The following is a 23,436-nucleotide window of genomic DNA, read 5'->3' on the forward strand; positions in this document are numbered from 1 at the left end:
GGATCTTTTTCTATGTAGCTGACGCTGGTAACTGTGCAGGGGCGGATCTAGCAAAGTTTAGCCAGGGGGGCCGATAGGGCATTAACAGGGAAAAGGGGGCACAAAGACATACTTTTCTTTCTTATTCTCATTTAAAATGTCGAGCTTTTAATAAATAATTATCTGACACCCAAAGTTTTAATTTGATGTAAAATGAATAGAAGTCCATTACTGTATATAGTGACTATTAAGTCTAATATATATACCCTAGTAAGCTATAGTACTTTTTCCTTTGGGAAGGTACCATCTGTGCAGTCTGCAATTTTGTTGAAGAAAGATGTTGAATCTATTTAATATTTCTTGAAAAATAATTGATTTCTGTGCATTTTTTTTCACACTGCATCAAATTAAGGTTGATTACGGCGATTAAGCATCATGAGGTGGAGCGTGAGGGGTGGTTCCCTATTTTTTATTTATTTATTTTTGTTGTTGCTGGGAGTTGGAACCCTATTAGTTAGGTTGCTTAATATTTATGCTAAGTACTCTTTAAAATACCAGAATAGGGAGGATGGTGTAGGTTTAAGTTTATTAGATTGATCAGTATTGCTGAAATATGAAATTTTTTTTTTTTGCATACAGGTATAACAGAATAGCTTTAGTGTAGTTGTTGTTTTAAACTTGAGTATGAACTTATACAAAATGCAGCAAGATATTTAAAAAACAGTTTTGTTGATTAAAAAACACTATATCGGATTCATATCGGTATCGGCAGATATCCAAATTTATGATATCGGTATCGGTATCGGACATAAAAAAGTGGTATCGTGCCATCTCTAAAACATACTGTTATAAATACTGTCATAAATTACGCTTAAATAGACATAAAAATAAAAATAAGAATTAAAAGTGCTACGTAGAAAGATATATGCATGAGTGCAGGTGGTGATCAGTGCCAAACATGGAATGATGCAGTGAACACAGCGTAGGGTCATGTGTTAGTGGTGGGAACAGTCATACGTTTATTGTTCATGTGTCCAACAGCAGAGGGGAAGAAACTGTTCTTATGGCGAGAGGTTCTGGTGCGAATGGACCGGAGCCTCCTGCCTGAGGGGAGCGGGTCAAACAGACTGTGTCCAGGGTGAGAAGGGTCAGCTGAGATCCGAGCTGCACGCCCCAGTGTCCTGGAGGTGTACAGGTCCTGCAAAGATGGGAGTCTGCAGCCAATCACCTTCTCAGCAGAGCGCACAACACGCTGCAGTCTCTGTTTGTCCCTGATAGTGGCTCCAGCGTACCACACGGTGATGGAGGAGGTGAGGATGGACTCGATGATTGCAGTGTAGAACTGCATCATCGTCCGTGTTGGCAGGTTGAATTTCTTCAGCTGCCTCAGGAAGTACATCCTCTGCTGGGCTTTCTTGATGACGGAGGTGATGGTGGGCTCCCACTTCAAGTCCTGGGTGATGGTGGTACCCAGGAAGCGGAATGAGTCCAGGAAGGAGTGGGGCTGTGTGCTTCCTGATGTCGTCCACAATAATCTCCACTGTCTTCTGGGCATTCAGCACCAGGTTGTTGTGGCTGCACCAGGACACCAGACGTTCAACCTCCCTCCTGTAGGCAGACTCATCCCCGTCCGAGATACAGACCTGTTGGCTCTGTATGCAAACTGCAGGGGGTCCAGGAGGGGGGCCGTGAGGGTCTTGAGATAGGAGAGAACCAGGCGCTCAAATGACTTCATGACCACAGATGTCAGAACCACGGGTCTGTAGTCATTTAGTCCAGTGATCCTAGATTTCTTGGGGACAGGGATTATGGTAGAGGACTTGAAGCAGGCAGGCACATGACATGCCTGCAGTGAGGAGTTGAAAATGCCAGAAAACACTGGGGCCAGCTCGTTTGCACAGTGTCTGAGGGTGGCAGGAGACACACCGTCTGGGCCAGGAGCTTTCCGAGCATTCACTCTTAAACTGCTTCCTCACATCTGCTTCATGAATATGAAGAGTTGTGGTGGGAGGAGGTGGTGTGAAATCCTCCTTGGTGTGGGGTTTGGAGGGAGGTGTTGTAGGTGAAGTGTTTGATGGGGGTGATGGCTCTATGGAGGGGGGAGAGGTGGGGGAATGAGTGTCCAAAGTGTCTCTATTGTTGGGGCCGTTGGAGGTGTGAAGGCTGCCTGATGGCTCGTCAAAACGGCAGTAGAAGTCGTTAAGGGTGTTGGCTAAGAGCAAGTCATCAGTGGAGTGGGGGGTTTTAGGCTTGTAGTTGGTGATATTCCTAAAACCTTTCCACACAGAGGCCGAGTCATTCTCTGAGATCTGCTGCTGCATCTTCTCAGAGTGCTGATGTTTAGCAATGTCCACTTCTTTAGTGAACCTGTACTTGGCCTCTCTGTAGCAGTCCCTGTCTCCGCTTCTGAACGCCTTACTCTTTTCCAGCCACAGCTTTTTGAGTTTAGGAGTAAACCAGGGTTTGTCATTGTTATAACTCACCCTGGTGCGTGATGGCACAATGCTGTCCTCACAGAAGTGGATATAGGAGGTGACAGTGTCCGTAAACTCGTCCAAGCTGTTAGAAGCAGCCTTCAATCATGGACCTAACTGTAGGGTGAGGAGCTCATTCATCTGAGAGGTGATCAGATTAACTGAGATGTATTGTGCTGTTCTACAAATCATAATGGCGGAGATAATGGTGGAATAGTTTTTGATAGCAAAGCTGTTCTCTGGATATATCCTATTCTCCACCTGTTTCTCAACTCTCACTCAGAGAGCTGCATTTACACTGTTTTATTCTGGCTAGCATGTTACTCCCTACCTCGCGCTGCGTCAACAGGTCTGCTGGTTTTTTAACCTCAAATTTCACATCCTCATTTAACGTTTGATAGTGTTTCAGTAGATAAAGGTGAATGGCTTGGACATTAATTGAGCTGTGGTTTGGGGGAGGCCTCGAAGGGGACTGGTGACGGCTCCCGATGTACAAAATAGAAGAGAAGAAGTTGAAAAGGCGAGGGAGGGTGTGAACTGGGGGAACATATCCGGTCGTTCAGTCTGCTGTAGTTACATCCTAAGGTTTTAAAAACTGAGCTTAAATAAATGATTAGAGGTAATAAAAGCCGAGGGAGGTCAACGGTGATCACTGACTGTTTTAGGAGCTTTTTGAGATTAAATAGAAGAAAATACAAAACATTAAACATGTTAACAACACAAAAGCCATATTAAACGCAGACTACTTTAGGCCCGGAAGTAGGATTCGTCACGTCATCGCTTAACGACCGGACATTGATCAGAACCGGAAGGAGCATGTTTGGAGGTGTGGTCCCACTCCTGAAATTCCAATACTTCCAATTTGCTATACTGTTGGCAGAAAGCTGGTTGATACTGAAATGAACTGATTGCAACTTTATATAAAAACTAGTGTGGTTGCATCATGCAATTTTTATATTCTTCAAAATATTAGTTTAATCAGAAAGTGAAACTCTTCAGATTAAGAGTATCTATAGTAAGAGCAGTGGCAGAAGAAACCAGAACTCCCAGTGAACACCCACGTAAGCAAACTCTACACAAAGAGGTCCACTCTGGGGTAACCCAGGAACAGCAACAGCAACGGTGGTCATTACTGAGCCACCATGCCGCCCTCATTTGTGTTGATTAAAAAATGCCACAGATTACTCTGTTTAGAACTCAGTCTTCTATTATTAAAGTCAAATCAGGTTTGAAAGTGTCGGTCAAGGATGCATTCAGATGAGAAAAACGTCATGGTGTGCAAGTCAATATTTCTTTTGGTGTCTCATTATCAATCCAGATGAAATTTTAATGTTGCCATTTTCCACTTCCATTCTGCTTGATCATTGTTTTAGGGAGGATCGCTGCCTCAGGAATGTTCAGAACATGTCCCTAGTTGATGGCAAAGACTTAGAGTTCTACAGTAAGTTGCTTCAGTGAACAACATACAGCATGTACACATGTAATCACATCAGTTACATCTGTCACTCAGGTGTGTGATGTTTGTCACAGTACAATTTGCATGCTCAGTTGATCAGAATTGTTATCCTCCCATCATGAATGCTTGTGTTTTGTTGCACAGTGAAAATTGCCAGTTCCTATCACAGGTTCCTGCAGACCTGCCCTGACTGTCTGCTCATGCACACCTACGATAAAGTAGCCAATCACCAATTGTTCTACTTGTTTGGTAAGTATGAGCAGTGATGGAGCATTTACTAAAAGAACTGACAAGTAAAACAGTAAAATATTTACTTGATGGACTATTCATTGTATATTTTAACTGTAACTAATGAGTTGTAGTCAACTGACAATTCTTTGGCTATTTCAAATAAGGGTGGAAGGGTGGACCACTTTGGCATTCAACTCATCATTTCTTTTAGTATCTCACTTTCCTATTTGTGAAGAAGTAAGAAAAGAATATAAAAATCCCCAAACCAATGAGAAACTAGTTGTAGAGCCCAGTATGGATTTTTGCAAATGGATTTTTCTTCAACAAGTTAACTGATCAAGTGATTAATCATTTTAATATTCATCAACTAGACTATAATTGTCTTCCATCTAAATTGTAGCCATGTCTGAATACAAAGTAGCTTGAATTCAATCAGGGCTGGACTGGGACAAAAATCGTCCTGGGCATTTTGACTAGAGAACCACAAAGACATAAAACCTTTGAATGAAAACAAATGCTGTTGTGACAGTGATGTACACTGTCTTGTTGGTATATATGTATGATTTCTATACATTTTGCATCAGATGACCACTTTGGTTGTTTTGAGAATAATAGATTGCTGAATATACATTAGAGCTAAAGAGACTGTATTTTAGGGTGGCTTGCAAAATTATAATATGGAGTTTGCTAGTGTGTAAGAATACAAACAGAAAAGGCCTGGAATGTGAACAATGAACTGGGGTGCAGGGCAGGAGAAGAATTAACCCCCACCCCCAGGACAGAAGCAAGAGTTACTGCAAGAGTTACTGAGGGTGAGGGGCAGACAAATAACAAAAGGACACTACCTTAAAAGGAGATGGGGGTCAGGGTGTCAGCACCCCTGGCTACTGTACCAGTGTTTTTCCATTGTGGGGGTGTTTACTATAGGGGGAGGATACCAGAGACTAAAACTGTAGCTGTTGTGTTGAATTCTTGAGATCAGCCTTTAGAATAGGACTGCAAAGGACTGCAGTGTGCTGATCTCCAGATGTATCTGTAAGGAAAAATGGGTAACAAAAGGATTGTGTGAAACTTGGAAACATCTCTGCATGATCTCTACCAACACGAAAGGATCGGAGAGAGCAGCGTTGTCTCCCACAGTTGTAAGATTCAGACATTTTAAATGAGAATAAGAAAGAAAAGTATTTCTTTGTGCCCCCCTCCTCTCCCTGTTAATGCTCTACTTGGCCCCCTGGCAAAACTTTGCTAGACCCGCCCCTGCACAGTTACCAGCTGTCAGCTACATTAAAAAAAAGGATGCTGGTGTTATTGGTCTCTCAGAAACAGTTCATAACTTCCCTTCACTCATGTCACCTATCATGTTTCTCCATCACCTGTTCAGCTCTGATGATCCAGTAAGGACATCTCCTGGTTTCATCTTCATGTTTCCCTCTCACCAGATAACCAACCTGACATCATGACCAGCAGCTTTACGGCTGTGGCTCCAACAAACATCAGCAGATCCTAGAAAGTAATATTAAATCAATTAAATAAATGATTTAATAAATAAATTAAATAAACAACTTATCAGGCTTTAACATGCTGCATGTATGTTTAGCGCAACATCCGCTGGTTTCCTCTTTCTGGCGCAAAGTGGGCGATAAACAAACAAGAGAGACGGGACCTGAGACAGAAAAGCCGATCAGCTGATCATTGATCAGTTTCATAACTGAAGTAGCAACAGGAGAGGGAGGGGGAGAGAGTGAGAGAAGAAGAAGCTGTGCAGCGGAGGACACAGATTAACTCCAGTTTTGTGTCTGTTTTTTTATTCTAGCTGAAGCACGGGACAAACTGCGTTCCTTTTCGCCTCAATACCATTTTCTTCTGTTTGAATGTGATGAGACTGCTTTCAGAGCCGTTGCCCAAACAAGGAGGAGAGTGTATCCGACCTCCTCGGCTGTAATTGTTCCAGCCCAGAGTCGATCATGACCAATTGGCCAATCGACCACCTGTCATTGTTTATACCGTTACAAAAAAACATAAAAACTAAAAGTCACCATCGCCCTTTGTGCCCGATACTCAGTCACAGTACTTCAAAAACACAATTACATTCCATTTCTGGGTTTAAAAAGTTCCCTGTCATTTTTTTTTTATTTAGCAAAATTCAATTCACTTTTATTTATATAGTGCCAAATTGCAACAATAGTTGTCTCAACGCACTTAAAAAAGAGTGAGAAAAGGACAAACAAAAGGTTGTTTTTACACCTGGCTGTGCAGACTGCCCTCCATGTGCTATACAGACTGAGTACTGGCCAATACATTTAGCTAACATGTCTGACTTCTGTTTGTTGTTATTTCATAAAATTGTTAAACAACACATCTGTGTTAATTGTAGCAGGTTTATATTGTAACAGATATTGTAACATTTAAGTAACCAGCAGGCTAACTGAAGCTGTCAAATAAGTGCAACATAGAGTAAACTCTTTTAAGTAGTGGAGGTAGTTCTTTAAGGAGGCAGCTGCCCGATCACACGAAACAAACAAAATACGCTTTAGGATTCAAACATCCTCGAACACTAGTGTGAGCACAATACATTCTAATGGTGCTTTTCCTGCTGTTGTTCTCTGCAGCGAGGAACAAGACTGTGACAGCTTCTGATTTAGAGACCTTCAGAAAACAAGGTGAATGCCTCAGGTTTCCCACGACACCCAAGTTTAACTACAACCCTAACAATGGTAAGCACCACATATCGTCTACATTGAAATAGAATATGAAATCAATCTGCTACATAACTTAAATGCAGTAGATTGCCCAGTGAGCAAGTTACTGATAGGTTCGTAGCATAAACCTATTGGCTGGAACGTTCAAGACAATTCTACTACACAGCAAAAGCAAGACACAAGTAGTCAAAGTTCTTTGTGTTACTCATGCATGAGGGAGAGGACTGGACGAGCGCCGTTCCTTCGCTTGACCATAGGTTGCTCTCGTCTGCCCCCTCGTAACACTGCTCTTTTATTGAGGTTACATGAATGAACATATGAGTCTTACATAGGTATACATGTTTACATGTAGACAAAGAGTACCGTGTGTGTGTGTGTGTGTGTGTGTGTGTGTGTGTGTGTGTGTGTGTGTGTGTGTGTGTGTGTGTGTGTGTGTGTGTGTGTGTGTGTGTGTGGTCAAGATGTGACCCCATAAATGAATTCCCTAATCCTGCTGGGTCTGGAAGTCCAGCCGTTCATCTAAACAAAAGGCAGTTAGACTAAAACAGATATACTTGTGTTTGCTATACCATGAAACAAAAAAAGAAGGTACGACCTCTTCTCGTGACCCCAGGATGTGAGTGTGTTTGCCAGAACACTCTGGAAGGCACACAGAGTCTTTACAGACTGCTAAGGATCAAACCTCTATCAATATGCAATTGATTATAAAACTCTAAGCATATATGAGTAAATATTTCTAAGCATAAATGACAACCTAATAATATAAACCTGACAGTTACCACACACTGAAAATGGTGTTGTAGAACAGGTTATCCCTGAACTTGTTTTAGCATTTCGGTTCATGAGTACAATAAAGCTTCAGAGGTGCTGGAAGATGGGGGTCTAATCATTTTTTGGCTGAAAGAAATCATCTCATACATCATGGACAATTTCTCAGTTTGTGATGTAATCTATCTTCTTGGGTAGGCAGGTTGAGTGTGAGGAAGTAAAACTTAACATAAGGAGGTCTATAAAGAAAAGGCACAATACAATGTAAGCTTTGTTAGATTATTTGGTAGCTGTAACTCAGGAAGTACAGCATGTCATCTAATAGTTGGGAGGGTTTTTTTTTTTTTGCTCTAATCAGTAGCCTATGCAATGTATCCTTGGTGAAGAAACTAAATGCTCTCCAATACATGAGGGATGCATCCAGTGAGGGATATTGTATATAGTGCTTGAGTAGAGATTATATATAAGAATCTGTCCATGCATTAGGATAATAAATAAAATAATTCTAAAGATTTATTGTTGATTTATTGTGATGGGCAGCAAATTCCAGATTCCTCTAACAGTCCAAAGACATGCTGTCATTGGGGTTAGGTTAATTGGTGATTCTAAATTGCCCATAGGTCTAAATGGTTGTCTTTCTCTAAGCGTTAGCCCTGCTTCAGGCTAGTGAGCTGTCCAGGGTCTACCCCACCTCTGTGACAGCTGGAATAGGCTCCCTGTGACCCTCATAAGGATAAGCGGAAGTGAATTGATGGATGATTTATTGTTTTGCAGATGAAAATAACATGCTAGCCAGTTAGCACATAGGCTTAAGGTTCAATGGGTTGGTTTAGCTCAGGCAGTAGAGCAGGTTATCTACTTATCACAAGAATGGTGGCTTGAGCCATGCCTGCTCCAGTCTGCATCCTTGGACAAGGTGATAACTCTCTGATGGATCCGTTGGTGTTATAAAGTAATTATACAGAAAAAACAGAAAGAAAGCAAATGAGACAAGTTCTATAAAGTGCTTTGAGCGCTCAGGTATAGTAGAAAAGCGCTATATACAAAAACATGTACTTGCCAAGCAGTTGTGGTGGTTTCAAGGGAGCAACCAGACAGAGGGACCAACTCCACCACCTTTAATTGTAGCTAATGACAATAGTCTGCACTCCAACAACTCCAACCAGAGTTAGAGTTCACGGCCAGCGAGAATTGGAGATTATGTATCAGAATTTCAGGAGGAGGACCACACCTCCAAACACGCTCCTTCCGGCTGCCATCTATATAGGTTCCCCTAGTTCTGCAATCTGATCATTCTCGTTTACGTGTCCCACCCTCACTCTCTCCTTCTACTCCATTCTTCAACTTCTTCACTCCTATTTAGTACATGGGGATCTGCCAGGCCCGGGAGCCATTGCCAGTCCCCTTCGAGGCCTTCCCCAAACCGCAGCTCAATTCATGTCAAAGCATTCACTACTAAAACGCTGTCCAACTTATAATGAGGACGTGGGCCCAGCTAGTGAAAGACTTACCAAATAAATTGCTTGCACATGAAAAACATAACATCCCAATTATTTGATCTTTCACTTGAAATGTGCACACAAATGCATGTTGATCCTTATACCGACCTCCACTGCAAACACAATGCAAATCTGATAGTTACAGTGAGTCACTGTAACATCCAGTCGGCCCTCTGGTCAGTCACACATCTTGGGAATCATGTTGAAGGACAGGCAGTGAAAAACACAGTGAATGGAGATGGAGCTCTTTGGGTAGCAGAATTAATGGCCGACTAGCTAAGATTTGTTTTACTCCCACATTTCTTAATGCACTTCAGCTTTCTCAAATACCACTCTGGACCCTGCTTGTCCCCAATCCAAGCTAAGATTGCAAAGCTTCTCAAGAAGATTGTCATGCAGTTGCTGGTTGCTGTTGGTTGCAGTTTAGTTGCTGGATGATTTCCATGTTATAGCAGTATCTGGTAATACAAGATGAAAGTTAAAGAAAAAACATATATAAACATGAAGTAAGAAAGACTACAGCAAACTTATCTTTGCATGTTTCACAATGTTAATGACTCCAAAGTTCATCTCATCACAAGAATCTGTGCCATTGTAGTTAAAGTAAGACAGGATGAGAAACAATAGAATTTACAGCCACTGCCATCTATTGTGTAAGAACATGACCCCTTGGAGAGAAAGGTAATCTGTATATTTAGCATTTAATGGAGGGTAAAGGACACTTGGAGGTGGGGAGGACCTAAGGATTTGCATTTGATGTCACTTCTCCAGAACGATCTATTCCTGTTTGTCTGTGAATCTTTATTCCCTTTACAGAACTGTGTCCTGTGGAGGAAAAGAAGTCAGAATCCACACCTCAACAAAACCTCCACTAACAGAGTTCTTAATAACACTGCCACTGCTATTGTCAAACTTACGCTGTTGATTGGTTTTTACTCATGATTTAGTTGAAAGAAATTTGACAAGTTTGAATGTCCAAACTGTTAAGTAATTTTTACTAGTAGTAATCAGCTAAGGCATTTGATCTTTCTGAATGTAGACCTGCACTGAGGACAGACTGTCTGGCTGCTGAGTTTGGTTCTGTTTCTGTTCTGTGGATTTGTTTGCAGTGTTTTGTTTGTCTGTTGAACTGAAATTAAAAGTTTGATTAAAATACTAAACAAAAGTAAGAATGCCTGCTTTTGTAACAGAACAAATAAACAAAATTAGGCAATTATAAGACTTCTCATAAAAAACACTAAATGCAAAAGGGTTTATCAAAACACAAAGCATTCATATTAACCTAGTAAAGCTAAAATATGAGGCTACGGATGATAATAAATTAGGAGCCATTTTGGAGCCAAAAGAGCTGACTCTCTGAAAAGACCTGAACTTCCCATCACTAGTCAGTAAGCCACAAAAACCACATGTCACGGTCGCCACTGACAGAAAATGGCAGTAAACATGTTTTTAAAACTTTAAGCACTTATTTCTTAAATCCAGCTCCACACACGGTGTTACGTCTATGTCAGTTATGTGTAGCATTGCATGTCCCCTTTAACCCAAAGGAGATCCTTAAATATCCTGAATTGTTCCTAATGACAAAAACTGGCAGCTTCCCAAAAAGTGCAGTAATACTGTTATATATTAATATTGTTTTGCACTTTAAATGAGTCAGTCTTTTAAAACTACTTCTGCCTAAGATATTCGTATCAAGTATAATTATATTTTGGGGGTTTAACCCTTTGAAGGCCAGTATGTTTACATAGCTGCACTGTTTTTTAACTGGAAAAAAACCCAATAAACTAAAATATTTTCCATAAAATACATTTCAAGAAAGATTTCATTGCTATTATAATTAGGCCTTTAGATTGGCACCAAGGTTGATTTTGATTCATCATTATTTTTTTTGCAGGGGCACAGTAAATGTAATAATCATAACCTATAATGGTATATGATGTTTTTCACTTTTTCCACACTAAATGTTTATTACCTTGCTAACGTAAATAAAATTACAAGCTCAGTTTGAACTAGAAAAACATTTATTTTAGAAAGATAAATATGAACATTTATGTTGTTGGGGATGGGGAGAGAGACAGACAGGGAGAGAAGTAGTAAAGTAAATTGTGCGTGTTAGTCCCCATAGGGAAATAGTTCCTTTGCATTTAACCCATGCAGCGCCCGGGGAGCAGTGTGTAGGGACGGTACCTTGCTCAGGGGTACCTCAGGGTAGCCGTTCAGTGGAGTCGAACCCTCGACCTTCCAATCATGGGGCCACCACTCTACCTACTGAGCTATCCCTGCCCTAGTATGTGTCTGGGTGTGAGAGTCCTGCTCAGACGGCACAGTCGTTACAAATGGACAGACTGTGGTCCTTGCATGTATACTTCTCACATTTGCAGCAGGTGTTGAAAACTCTTCTCCTTTTTTCTTTGCAAAGTTCGCACTGCCTCCTGCTCTTAAATTGAATGATGGGAGCGGTCCATGAAGCCGCTGCAGTCAGATCTGTGACTACTGCTGCAGCGGCTGATGAGCGAGGAAGGCGCTCTCTCTTTGCTATGTGTGGGTTCACCAGCATTTCTCCCACTTCTTCAATGAAGACCCTCCGTCTGTGTCCTTTCTGCTTCGGCCAGGATGACTCGATTGATGTCCACAGGACGTAGGCATTGTAAAGTGAAACATCAAGGACGTTGTGGAAGAGGGCCAGTGGCCAGTAATTTGTTTTCCTCCTGCAGGAGTAGGTGCCAACAATCTAACAAAAAAAGAAGCATAAAACATACATATATATTAGACAAGAATATGAGCAAGAATGAATAACTATATGCATAACTGGTTCAGGGCTAGCAAAATTTCAAAATCCCCGGTTGCCCTTCGGGCAGGGACTCTTCAGTTTTTGGTAGCCCAAAATAAATTTAAGTAGCCCGAATAAAGAAGAGAGCAATTTTTTGATTGATGTTTTGTTTCCTGTTTAGTTTCCTTTACAATATTATACATTAAAGTATAATATTGTAACGGAAACAAAACATTAAACAAAAAATTGTTGAAACACAAATTACAACATTGTATAAAAATTACAATCATCAACTCAAATACTTGGTTCTAATTGAACAGAAATTTCTATGAACTTGTAAGAACTGTGTAGGACATGAATCAGTCTGTGTCAGATCAGAATTTGAAATTTCCACTGAAGTCACGGGTAAGAGACAAGTGGAACCAAGATCGAGGCCATTTGCTTTTTGAAGCTTGCAAAGACTGCTAAATTGTGCCAGTGGTAGTTCACTCTTTGCAACATAGTACGCTGTTCTATTTGCAATTGGTGTTTGTTCTGGGAAAGATATTGCAGACTGAGCAATAATGCATTTCTTGCATTTCTCATGGGTTCTAATGGGGGCCTTTCCAGGGAAAACCAACAACACACCCGGCAGAACATTATGTTATTTACACGGGTGCACATAAGAGGTCTGCAGGTGCCGCATTCGCTGTCAAAATAAAAGACGCACCAGATAAGAAGTTGCAACGCGCGTTTGCGTCCATATAAAAAGCAGTTTTTGTCCGCTAGAGTGGGATTTTGACGGCACATTCTGCACCACATCTCTGTGCGTTCATCATTTGTTTGAAGCCAGCTCACCTCCTGCAACCACTTTTCCGAGAATACGTGCTTCTTTTGTGGTTCGGACTCCTTCTGACATTTGTTTGGAGGTGGAGGAACGCCAAAGCAATTGCTTAAAGGAGCTTCTTCGACATCTTGAAAAGTTCTAAACAAATGTCTGTCCTCCTCCAGAAAATCTTATGTACGCAAACACGCGTTGCAACTTCTTATCTTGTGCGTGTTTTTTATTTTGACAGCGAATGCACACCTGCGGACCACTTATGTGCAGCCCTGGTTATTTAGCTCATCATATCGCAGCCACAGAAATTATTTTGTCCATGAAACCATAAAGCTGCACTTTCTTTTTGCCTTATAGTCTGATTTGTCATAACTTTTCCGTTTTGTGGTAAGCTTTTCTTTGGCTGTCACTTCTTCACCCTGACCTGTCTTATTTGGCTCAGCAGAACTAAAATACATATCCTGCTGCATTTACACACGGACTCACATAACGGTCAGCGATTCTCTGCGCCATCAACCTCTTACATGTTTAACCCTTGGAGATCCTTAAAAAAGACATCCACCTTTGCTTTTAATGGACATAAATGTCCATTCCCCAAAAAGTGCTATAAAAACTTTATATATTAATATTTTTTTCCACTTTAAATTGGTCAGTCTTTTAAAACTACTTCTCCCTGAAATATTCATATAAAGTTTTAATTATATTTTCGTTGTTTTAAATCCTAGTTTTATTACATGAGCGTCCTGTTTTTTTAGCCCCAAAAAACAAAAAACTAAATATTTTCCAAAAAAAACATTTGAAGTAATATTTGTTTGTTATTATAATTAGGCCTTTAGATGGACCAAAGATTGGCACCAACATTCCTTTCGATCCACTTTTATTTTTTTTGTAGGAGCAGATTTAAAAAAAATGCATCCACCTTTATGCCTAAGGACAATTCCCCAAAAAGTGCTATAAAAACTTTATATATTCATATTTTTTTCCACTTTAAATTGGTCAGTCTTTTAAAACTACTTCTCCCTGAAATATTCATATAAAGTTTTAATTACATTTCGCGGATTTTAACCCTTTATATCCCGGTTTCGTCACATGAGCGCACTGCTTTTTTTGCCCCAAAAAACAAAAAACTTGAATATTTTCCAAAAAAAACATTTGAGGTAATATTCAATTGTTATTATAATTAGGCCTTTAGATGGACTAAAGATTGGCACCAACATTCATTTCGATCGCCTTTTTTTTTTTTTTTCAGGACCAGAAAATGGTCCCCAGGCGGCCAATGCTGCTGCTCTAGGCCGAAAGAAGTGCATCTTCCCGGGGTAAGTCGCGACGATCACCAGGGCACGATCACTGGGGACTCCTTTCTACAGCACACACCACGTGACAACAAATACGTCATTTCCTGTTGATTAAAAAAAAATGCACCGTCTCACGGCCCTAGGGACCGAAAATGGTCCCGCCCGATCAGCGGGCGAAGCCGCTGCTGCACGCCGGGAATCAGGCTTCCTTTCCCGCAGGTCTGTCTAAGCAGCCCGCTGTTTTCCAGCAGGGGTCAAATGTGAAGCAAGGGCGCCACCCGGTGGACAAATAAGAAAATTACAATTCTAAGGCCCCTAGTTCAAACTAAAACTAAATTTACACCACAATTATAAAATATAATTAAAAAGAAAATTCTTTGACAAATTTGGCTATATTCCACTCAACACAGTGAAAATGGTTTAAAATTAAAAATGCAAAATACCATAAATGTCCCTAAGGACCTCTGAGGGTTTTAAGCTGGGGGAGATTTCACTTGTAATGTTTGCATAGTAAGCTAACGATTAATAAGACGATGTCAGAGGAATTGGTGCACAAATTATCATCACTCACCAATCAGTGCTGTCGCTCTCTATACACAGTTCGCACGATTGCAAAGTGAAAGCAAAAAACAAGCGCAAATTCAAACGCGATTTCAATATGTCACATATTGACAGTGGCTCACCCAATGACATAATTACCCAGCTACATTTCCGAAAGAATGCAAAAGCACTGACATATATTTTTCCTTCCTCTGACAGCCCGACGGGCAGGGCAGAGATAGATTTTGGTACCCTGACTGGAAAAATCGCTAGCCCCGGGACGTCGGGCTAGCGATATCGCAAGCCCTGTGGTTCGTAATGACACCTACCTTATCAAGGTTGTCGACACCTCCTTTGCATTTGTTGTAATCTTCGATTATTACAGGCTTTCTCTTCCCTTCTTTGCTCACGTCTGGGCAGCGGTGTTTTGTGCTTAGTAGCAGCACATTCTTGCCCCGTCGGGGGATGTAAGACACAAGTGTGTGGGTGTTTGTAAAAGCGAAGATGGAGGAGAAGATCTCTCTCTTTTTTGCCTGGAGCAAATGAGGTGGAAGCTCAGGCTTGTTTTGGCGAATTGTGCCAACCAGGGCCATTTTCCTCTTGAGTAGCTCATCTGCCAGTGCACAGGAAGTGAAAAAATTATCACAGGTGACGACGTGTCCCTGGAGCCCCTCTGTCATGTCCAGGACCACCCTCATCCCCTGGTTGACTTCAACACGATCTGGAGCTGCTTTGCCCGTGTACACCTGCAGTCTCCATGCGTAGGATGTTTTGACATCACAGGCTGCCCAAATCTTGATACCATATTTGGCCGGCTTCTTTGGCATGTACTGCCTGAAGCTACACCTGCCTTTGAACGCGACGAGTTGTTCATCCACACAGAGATCTCTGTCTGGGCTGAACAGCATCTCCAGGCGGTGCGTCCACATATTCCAGACTTTGCGGAAGGGAGCCATCTTGTCAACATGGCGTGGGGGGCGGGATAGCTTATCATCGAACCGCAGTGCTCTGCTGATGTTCTGAAACCTGTTCTCGGACATCGTAGCCCGGAAAATGCTCCGTCCCCATTTTTCACTCCAGAGGCTCTTCGTTGATTCGTGTTTTGACCTGTAAACACCGGACAAAACGAGCAGCCCCACATAAGCCCGAAACTCCTCTGCGTCTATATCTCGCCAGCCGGGAATTTTGCGATTCCCATGCAGGTTTGTCATGGACACAATATGCTTCACGATCTCATCCGTTAGAAACAGCGCGAAGCTGGATATGGGGTCAACGATTCGGAGAGTGGCATAGCGTGTAGGTCCCGGGGTCAGACCAGTGGCTGCTGGGATGTAGCGGAACGTCTCAGCGTTTGTGGGAGACCAAGATATTTTTCCATTTTTTGACGTCCATGCTGCTTCATCAATTTTCTCTCCGTTTTCATCTCCGGCCGCTGCTGCTTCATCAATTTTCTCTTCGCTTTCATCTTCATCTGAGTCGGAACTGGACCCCAGCTGCTCTGTTTCTGCCTCCGATACCTCCTCCTCTTCCTCCTCTTCCCCAGATTCCACGGGGGATAACGCGGAGCTATCCTCGTACTCAGAGTTCATGATGACTGACTGTTGTGATATTTTGATACCATGGTAGCATTTACAGGATATTGTTTTATTGTGATATTATACAGGAAAACTGTTACTCAATAAGGCCCATTTACTAGTTGTTTTTCTCTTTCTCTCTGACCCAAGAATTGATGTGTAAGAATCACAGGCTGATACCCCAAGGTCGAAAATACCACAGAGACGAGACCACTTCCTTACTCCCATCCTCCCTTCCTTATCTTTTAGAAAAGAGCTTGTTAAAGGCCAGGTGGTTTGTTTCAGAATTCACTAATGAAAGAACTCTGTATTCTATGTCTAGGAGTGTATTTTGCTGGGATGACCATAAATTGTAACTGAAGCTGAACTATACAAAGGATACTTCTCTGCTCACAAGGCAGGAAGACGTTTCCTTATTTGGTCTGTACCGGTTTGAACTGAGAACCTGCTGACACACGAACCTTTTTTTCCTCTATATAAGCTGTTTTGTACTGAATAAACCTTTGAGTTGGTTTGGGAAGGCAACCTGAAGCAGTCTGTGTTTCCTTGTTCTCCCAAGCTACTCCCGGCGCTGTAACTAACCCAGCTGAACAGCATACTTGAGCGTTACTTTGAATAATTAGGAATCTTATAAGGAAAGGACAAAACTCTGCTTATCGGTGCTCACGCCTTGGAGGGAAACCGGGACGGAGATTTTCTCTTCACTGGATATCACGGATATTTAAATAGATTTCCTTATGCGGCCAGGAGATCGTTTCTCTTGAATTCCCTTTTGGCAGCACATGCAGGACTAAACCGATTCAAAACTCTATCCGGTTAGTCGTCACGCATGGACCCTGCTTCCGGTCAGTCCAGCTAACGTAAAGCTACAAACATCTCTACTGTTTAGGCTACGTCCACACGTACACGGGTATTTTTAAAAACTGAGATTTTCCGTTTTCGTTTTAAAAAATAATCCCGTCCACACGTGAAGGCAGAAATGAAGGAAAACGCTGCTAGGAACATGCCAAACCAACAGGTGGCGATGTAGTCCTAACCGTGTAGAAATGTTGGCCAATCAGAAGTCTAGAAGCCTCGGCGGGAAAAAGTAAACAAAGCTGGGGCATAGAAGCAGAACCCAGTCATATGTGTTAAGGCAGCGTCCCCAACCCCCGGGCCTCGGACCGGTACCGGTCCGTGAGTCGTTTGGTACCGGGCCGCGAGAGTCGAGGCTCAGGTGTGAAATGTATAGTTTTCAGGGTTTTTAATTGGTCTTCAGCGTTATTTTGTTATCATTCTTATCGTTTACTCGGTTTTCCTGGGTCTTTTCACGTGTGTTATGAATAAATCTTCTTTTTTTTGGTACCGGTACTAGTTTTATTTTGTTGTGTTTATCCGCGACACCTTAAAGGCCGGTCCGTGAAAATATTGTCGGGCATAAACCGGTCCGTGGCACAAAAAAGGTTGGGGACCGCTGTGTTACGGGACAGTAACTGTGTGTGTATATGTGTCTTCAACCTTTCCCTCTCTCTGTCTGTAGTCCCAGCCTGCTTCAAAATGGCCACCATCGTCTCTGTACCCAAATCCTCCACCATCTCCTCATTGAACGACTGGCGACCTGTAGCCCTGACCCCCATCGTAAGCAAATGCTTCGAGAAGCTGGTCAGGGACTTCATCTGCTCTGCACTACCCGACTGACTGGACCCTCTACAGTTTGCATACCGCCACAACAGGACCACTGATGATGCCATAGCCCTGACACTACACACTGCCCTGTCACACCTGGAGAAGAGAGACACGTATGTGAGAATGCTGTTTGTAGATTACAGCTCAGCATTCAATACCATCGTTCCCTCGAAGCTGGACAGGAAACTGCAGGATCTAGGACTGAGCAGCTCCCTCTGCAGCTGGATCCTTAGCTTCCTGTCTGACAGACGCCAGGTGGTCAGACTGGGCAGCATCACCTCATCCCCCATCACACTGAACACTGGTGCTCCACAGGGGTGTGTACTGAGCCCTCTCCTGTACTCACTCTACACCTACGACTGCACAGCCACTAACAGCTCCAACATCATTGTGAAGTTTGCGGACGACACTACAGTGGTGGGTCTTATCACCAACGGTGATGAGACGGCTTACAGGGAGGAGGTCAGCGCCCTGACCCACTGGTGTCAAGACAACCATCTCACCCTCAACGTCGCAAAGACAAAGGAGTTGATAGTGGACTTCCGGAGGTGCAGAGAAGTACACACCCCCATCACCATCAACGGCGCTGCTGTGGAGAGAGTGAGCAGCTTCCGGTTCCTTGGTGTACATCTGGCTGAGGATCTTACGTGGTCAGTACACACAAACAAAACAGTGAAGAAGGTGCAGCAGCGCCTCTTCTTTCTCAGGAGACTGAAAAGATTCCTCAGGACCTTCTATCACTGTGCCATTGAGAGCATCCTCACTGGATGCATCACCACCTGGTATGGCAACAGCACCGCCTACAACTGCAAAGCTCTCCAGCGAGTAGTGCGGTGCTCTGAACGGATAATTGGAGGTGAGCTTCCCTCCCTCCAAGACATCTACAGGAAGCGGTGCCTGAGGAAAGCGGGGAGGATCATCAAGGACTCCAGTCACCCCAGCCATAAACTGTTCAGACTGCTTCCATCAGGAAGGAGGTTCTGCAGCATCCGGTCCCGTACCAGCAGACTGAGAGACAGCTTCTTCCACCAGGCCATCAGACTGCTGAACACGTTATAGACACCTCAGCTTCACTACTGGAACTTTAACATTATGCACTCCATACTGTACAGTAATGCCACTGTTTTGCACATGTCTCACTTTGTATATTTTATATATTTTATTTATTGTTTACTCTATTTAATTTGTAAAATATGTGTACACACACACACACACAGAAAAATATTTAGTATACACATCCAGAAATGCATATACTATTATATATTGTACATATATTTATTAGTTTCAGATGTAGCCATTCTTGTATTTTGCTTGTTTACATTATTGTATTTTGCACAACTCTGTTGCTTGTGAAGCTCGCACACAAGAATTTCACTCATATATGCTGTACCAATGTACCTGCACATGTGATGTGACAATAAAAGTGATTTGATTTGATTTGATTTTGGTTATATGTAAGCATATAAACACTGCAGAGAGTACAAGTAACAGTAACAGTATTGTCGAAATTCATTTCACTGAAACAATAACACTGTGTGACGTCAAAAAAGGCGCACACCTTTCAAAAATATCCACCCTGGCCAGAGTTTTTAAAAATCTCAGTTTTCAGTGACCAAAAACGGCATTTACGTGTGGGCGAGGGTGTAAAGAAAATAGAAAAATCTGCGTTTTAAAAATTACCCGGGTACATGTGGACGTAGCCTTAGACTGGTATTTTTGAAAACAGAGATTTTCCGTTTTCGTTTTTTTTTTTTAAAAATCCCATCCACACGTGCAGTTTTGAGAAAAATATCTCAGTCCACGTGTAACCCCCCCTCCAAACAAACAAAAACAAAGGCAAATGCTGTAAGGAGCATGCCAAAGCAACAGGTGGCGATATAATCCTAACCTTGCAGAAATGTTGGCCAATCCGAAGTCTTGAAGCCAGGGCGGGAAAGCATAAACAAAGACGGTGGAACTGAAAGAGTTAGTACAAAAAGAAAGAACAGTCATTGAAGGATTTGAACCAAAGGCAAAAAATAGTGTAACAATGGTTAAATGTTATTTTACAGTGACATGTTGGTTATCTCTGCACACTGTTGTTATTTCTTTAAGATACATGTTTGGTTGTGCTGCAGGAAAAAGGGAGTTAATGTGTGCAGGAAGGGGAGGGGGGTCCTTGTTGTTGTGTGACTGTGCGGGGCTGAAGTGAGGGGTTGTACGAGGGCACTCTTCCCGGAGTTAACGGCCCGTTTGCCTGTGTTACCGAATAAACGGACAAAATGAGATCCAACCGTCTGGTTCTTGCGAACGTTACACTGGTGTCAGAAGTGAAGAAAAAAAAAAAACGCAGAAAACGCCCGACACCCTGTTGCTGGCGACGCTGACCGTCATGAGACACGAGGATGTTGCCGGACAAGATTAAGAAGGAGACGGAGGAGAGGGAGGTTCGCCCGCGCTCGCCTGCCCATAGAGTGAGGGAAACAGCGATGCGGCTGTCTGCTGAGCCTGGATTTTTTCGGGAACTTTTCGCACAGTCGCCGCGATTCCGGTGGGAGGGAGTCGACCTCGCTTGGCGCACCGTCACGTGATGTAAACAAGCATGGCGGCGCCCAGCAAGCTGCGGCGAATATAAAAACGCCTAAGTTCAGCGGCAAGACGCCATGGGAAGTGTTTATTGCACTGTCTGAGGAACATAAAGCTTTCCAATTGGCTTTGTGCCTGTGTGAGGATGCAGCTGCATGCCTGCTGCTGCTGACCGAGGAACAAAGGGGAGATTATGATGCTCTGGTTGGGGCACTTCAGAGACGTTTCGGGCAGTATAACCAACCAGTGCTGCTGAGGTCAGAGTTCCACAACAGACGCAGATTGCCAGGAGAGCCCCTTCGCATTTTGGCCCATGAAGTCGAGTGTCTTTGCCGGAGGGCGTATGACAGCATGCCACCATCAGTGCAGGCGGAGTTAGCTCGGGACCAGTTCCTGCAGGCCCTGAGCCCTAAAGAGCTCCGTATGCAAACTCAGCTTGCTCGACCGGCCACACTAAGTGCAGCCCTGGAGCTAGCGTTGGAGAGGGAGATGCTTGCAGGATCCTCTGGGGGCGCTGATGACACATGTGGTGAGGGCTATGTCAGCACCTGTGGAGCAGATGGAGATGCCAGCGGGCCTGAGCAGTTTGGTTCAGACGGCTTCTCGGCATTCGCCTTCCCCTCGGGCTGGACCACGCCGCCGACCACAGAGCTGCTGGGGATGTGGACAAGTCGGACACCTCATCAGGCAGTGCCCCAAGCTTGCAGCGGTTCAGGGAAACGCTCAAGGGCCCGTGTAGGTGGGAGTACACGGGCCAGGGAGATCGACATCCCCACACCACCGCCATTTCCACCTGGTGCGGTCATCGCTGTGGGCTGGACCCAGGTTGGCGACTTTTGCCATGTTCCAGTGATGATTGCGGGGGTGTCCTCTACGGCCCTTCTGGACACGGGGTCCAATGCAACGCTGGTCCGACCCGATGTCGTCCCAACCAGAGCTGCTGTGCAACCAACTAATGTGCGACTTAAGACTGTGACCGGTGATCTGGCCCCAATTAGAGGGAGGGGAGTGTTCCAGTTTAAGGTTGGGGACTTCGGTGTGCCTTATGCTGCCTGGGTGGCTGACGTGCAGGATGCCTGCATCCTTGGGCTGGTGGTGGTCAGAGGGCCCGATGGCGCCAGTGTCCGGCAGCCTCGCCTCTGTCAGTGCGCCCCAGGGTGGCTGTGGCTACAATGTAGCTTGCCATCACCAGTGTGTGAATGTGTGTGTGAATGGGTGGATGACTGGATATGTAAAGCGCTATATAAATACAGGCCATTTACCATTGGGCTGGATTTTTTGCGAGCCATTGGTGGTGTACTGGACTTAGGCAAAGGCTTCCTCATACTCCCTGATGGGAAGAAGGTGCAGCTTATTCCTCCCCCGGTCTGCCCAGCATCTGCCGCGGCGTCCACCTCCACCTCGGAGACCCCCGCAGACCCGCCAGCAGAACAGCAAGCGGGGGAGGAGGAGAGGCTCTCAGCAGTGAGGAGCATCTGGTCAAAGAACTGTGAGGGGCTGACTCCACAGCAGCAAGAGAGTCTATGGCAGGTACTAAGAGAGTTTAGTGACATTTTTGCCCTGAAAGAAAGTGATGTTGGCTTGACACACTTGGTAGAGCACGTCATTGAGACCGGGGATGCCCAGCCTATTAAAGTGCGCCCCCGCCGCCTGCCCCTGGCTCATGAGGAGGCTGCTGACAGAGAGTTGTGTGAAATGATGAAGGCGGGCATCATAGAGCCATCTGATAGCCCGTGGGCCTCCGCTGTGGTGATGGTGCCTAAGAAAAAAAGCCCAAGGATGCGTTTCTGTGTGGACTACAGACCACTCAACAAAGTGACGAAAAAGGACTCTTACCCCCTTCCCAGGATTGATGAGTCTCTCAATTTAGTAGCTGGATCCTCCTGGTTCTCCACCCTGGACCTGCGGAGTGGCTACTGGCAGATGCCACTGGCCCCTGAATCCAGACCGAAGACAGCCTTCTGCACTAACAGGGGACTATGGCAGTTCAAAGTCCTGAGCTTTGGTCTTTGCAACGCTCCTGCTACCTTCGAGAGGCTTATGGACAGTGTGCTGGCTGGCGTCCCACAGCAACGGTGTCTGGTTTACCTGGATGATCTTCTAGTACACGGGAGCTCCTTTGATGCTGCCCTGGATGCCCTGAGACAAGTGTTGGGGAGGGTAGCGGCTGCAGGCCTGAAGCTGCATCCCGACAAGTGCCACTTCATGAGGAGGGAGGTGGAGTTTCTGGGCCACAAGCTGGGTCATGAGGCAATCAGCACTTTGGAGGAAAAAATTCACACCATTACTGAGTGGCCCACACCAGCAGACCATAACAGCTCAAAAGCGTCCTAGGACTGGCGTCTTATTACAGGAGGTTTGTGAAGGGCTTTTCCTCTATAGCTGCACCCCTCTTCCGCCTGCTGCAGAAGGACCACAACTTCATCTGGACTGTCAGCAGGCATTCAACACCCTCCGCAGATCGCTGACAGAGTCCCCAGTCCTTGCCCCCCCTGACCCCACCCTGCCTTTTGTCCTGGACACTGACGCAAGTAATGTGGGGCTGGGAGCTGTGTTGTCGCAGGTTGGGCCGGAAGGTGAGAAGGTGGTGGCGTACTTCAGCCGGGTCCTGAACAGGAGTGAGTGGCGCTACTGTCTCACACGACGAGAGCTGCTGGCCGTGGTGGCAGGGGTGAGACACTTTAAGTACTACCTGTGTGGCACATCATTTGTTATCAGAACTGATCATGCTGCCCTCCAGTGGCTGATGTCTTTCAGGGAGCCAGAGGGACAGGTGGCTCGCTGGCTGGAGGAGCTCCAAGCCTTCAATTTCACTGTGGAACACAGAGCAGGGACGCACCATTCTAACGCAGACGCCCTCTCTCGCCGCCCATGTGCTGCAGCTGGCTGCCGTTACTGTGAGAAGCGAGATGAGATAGAGCGGGAACTTACAACAATAGACGGAGCAACACAGCTCGCCTGCAGGGCTCTTCTGGTGGTGGATGCAGTGGAGTGGAGGGCACGGCACGAACAAGACACTGACCTGCTGCCAGTCCTGCAGTGGCTGGAGAGGGAGGAGCAACCCCTTTGGGAGTGGTCACTGGGTTTTCCATCTGTACCAGGGG

The 23,436-nt window shown here is 44.4% G+C and overlaps 1 protein-coding gene across 6 annotated transcripts in view; it reads left to right on the top strand.

Moving 5' to 3' along the window:
* Positions 1-23,436, top strand: part of LOC146716732 (uncharacterized) — a 31,626-nt gene that overhangs the window by 2,514 nt on the left and 5,676 nt on the right. For 2 of the 6 annotated variants that reach the window (XM_085467810.1, XM_085467835.1), the window contains 5 exons: positions 3,827-3,894; positions 4,054-4,158; positions 6,750-6,854; positions 13,943-14,009; positions 17,622-19,204. In XM_085467810.1, coding sequence (XP_085323936.1) covers positions 3,827-3,894; positions 4,054-4,158; positions 6,750-6,854; positions 13,943-14,009; positions 17,622-17,823 — 547 coding nt within the window. In that variant the 3' untranslated portion in view covers positions 17,824-19,204. Of the gene's footprint in view, positions 1-3,826; positions 3,895-4,053; positions 4,159-6,749; positions 6,855-9,922; positions 10,290-13,942; positions 14,014-17,621; positions 19,205-23,436 lie in introns of those variants that run through there. The other 4 variants (XM_085467816.1, XM_085467821.1, XM_085467825.1 and 1 more) reach the window with 4 other exon arrangements.

This window comes from Copadichromis virginalis, linkage group LG2 (assembly GCF_057382275.1).
Source record: "Copadichromis virginalis isolate Kocher_CV1m ecotype Utaka linkage group LG2, C_Virginalis_male_GT1.1, whole genome shotgun sequence".
NCBI lineage: Eukaryota > Metazoa > Chordata > Actinopteri > Cichliformes > Cichlidae > Copadichromis > Copadichromis virginalis.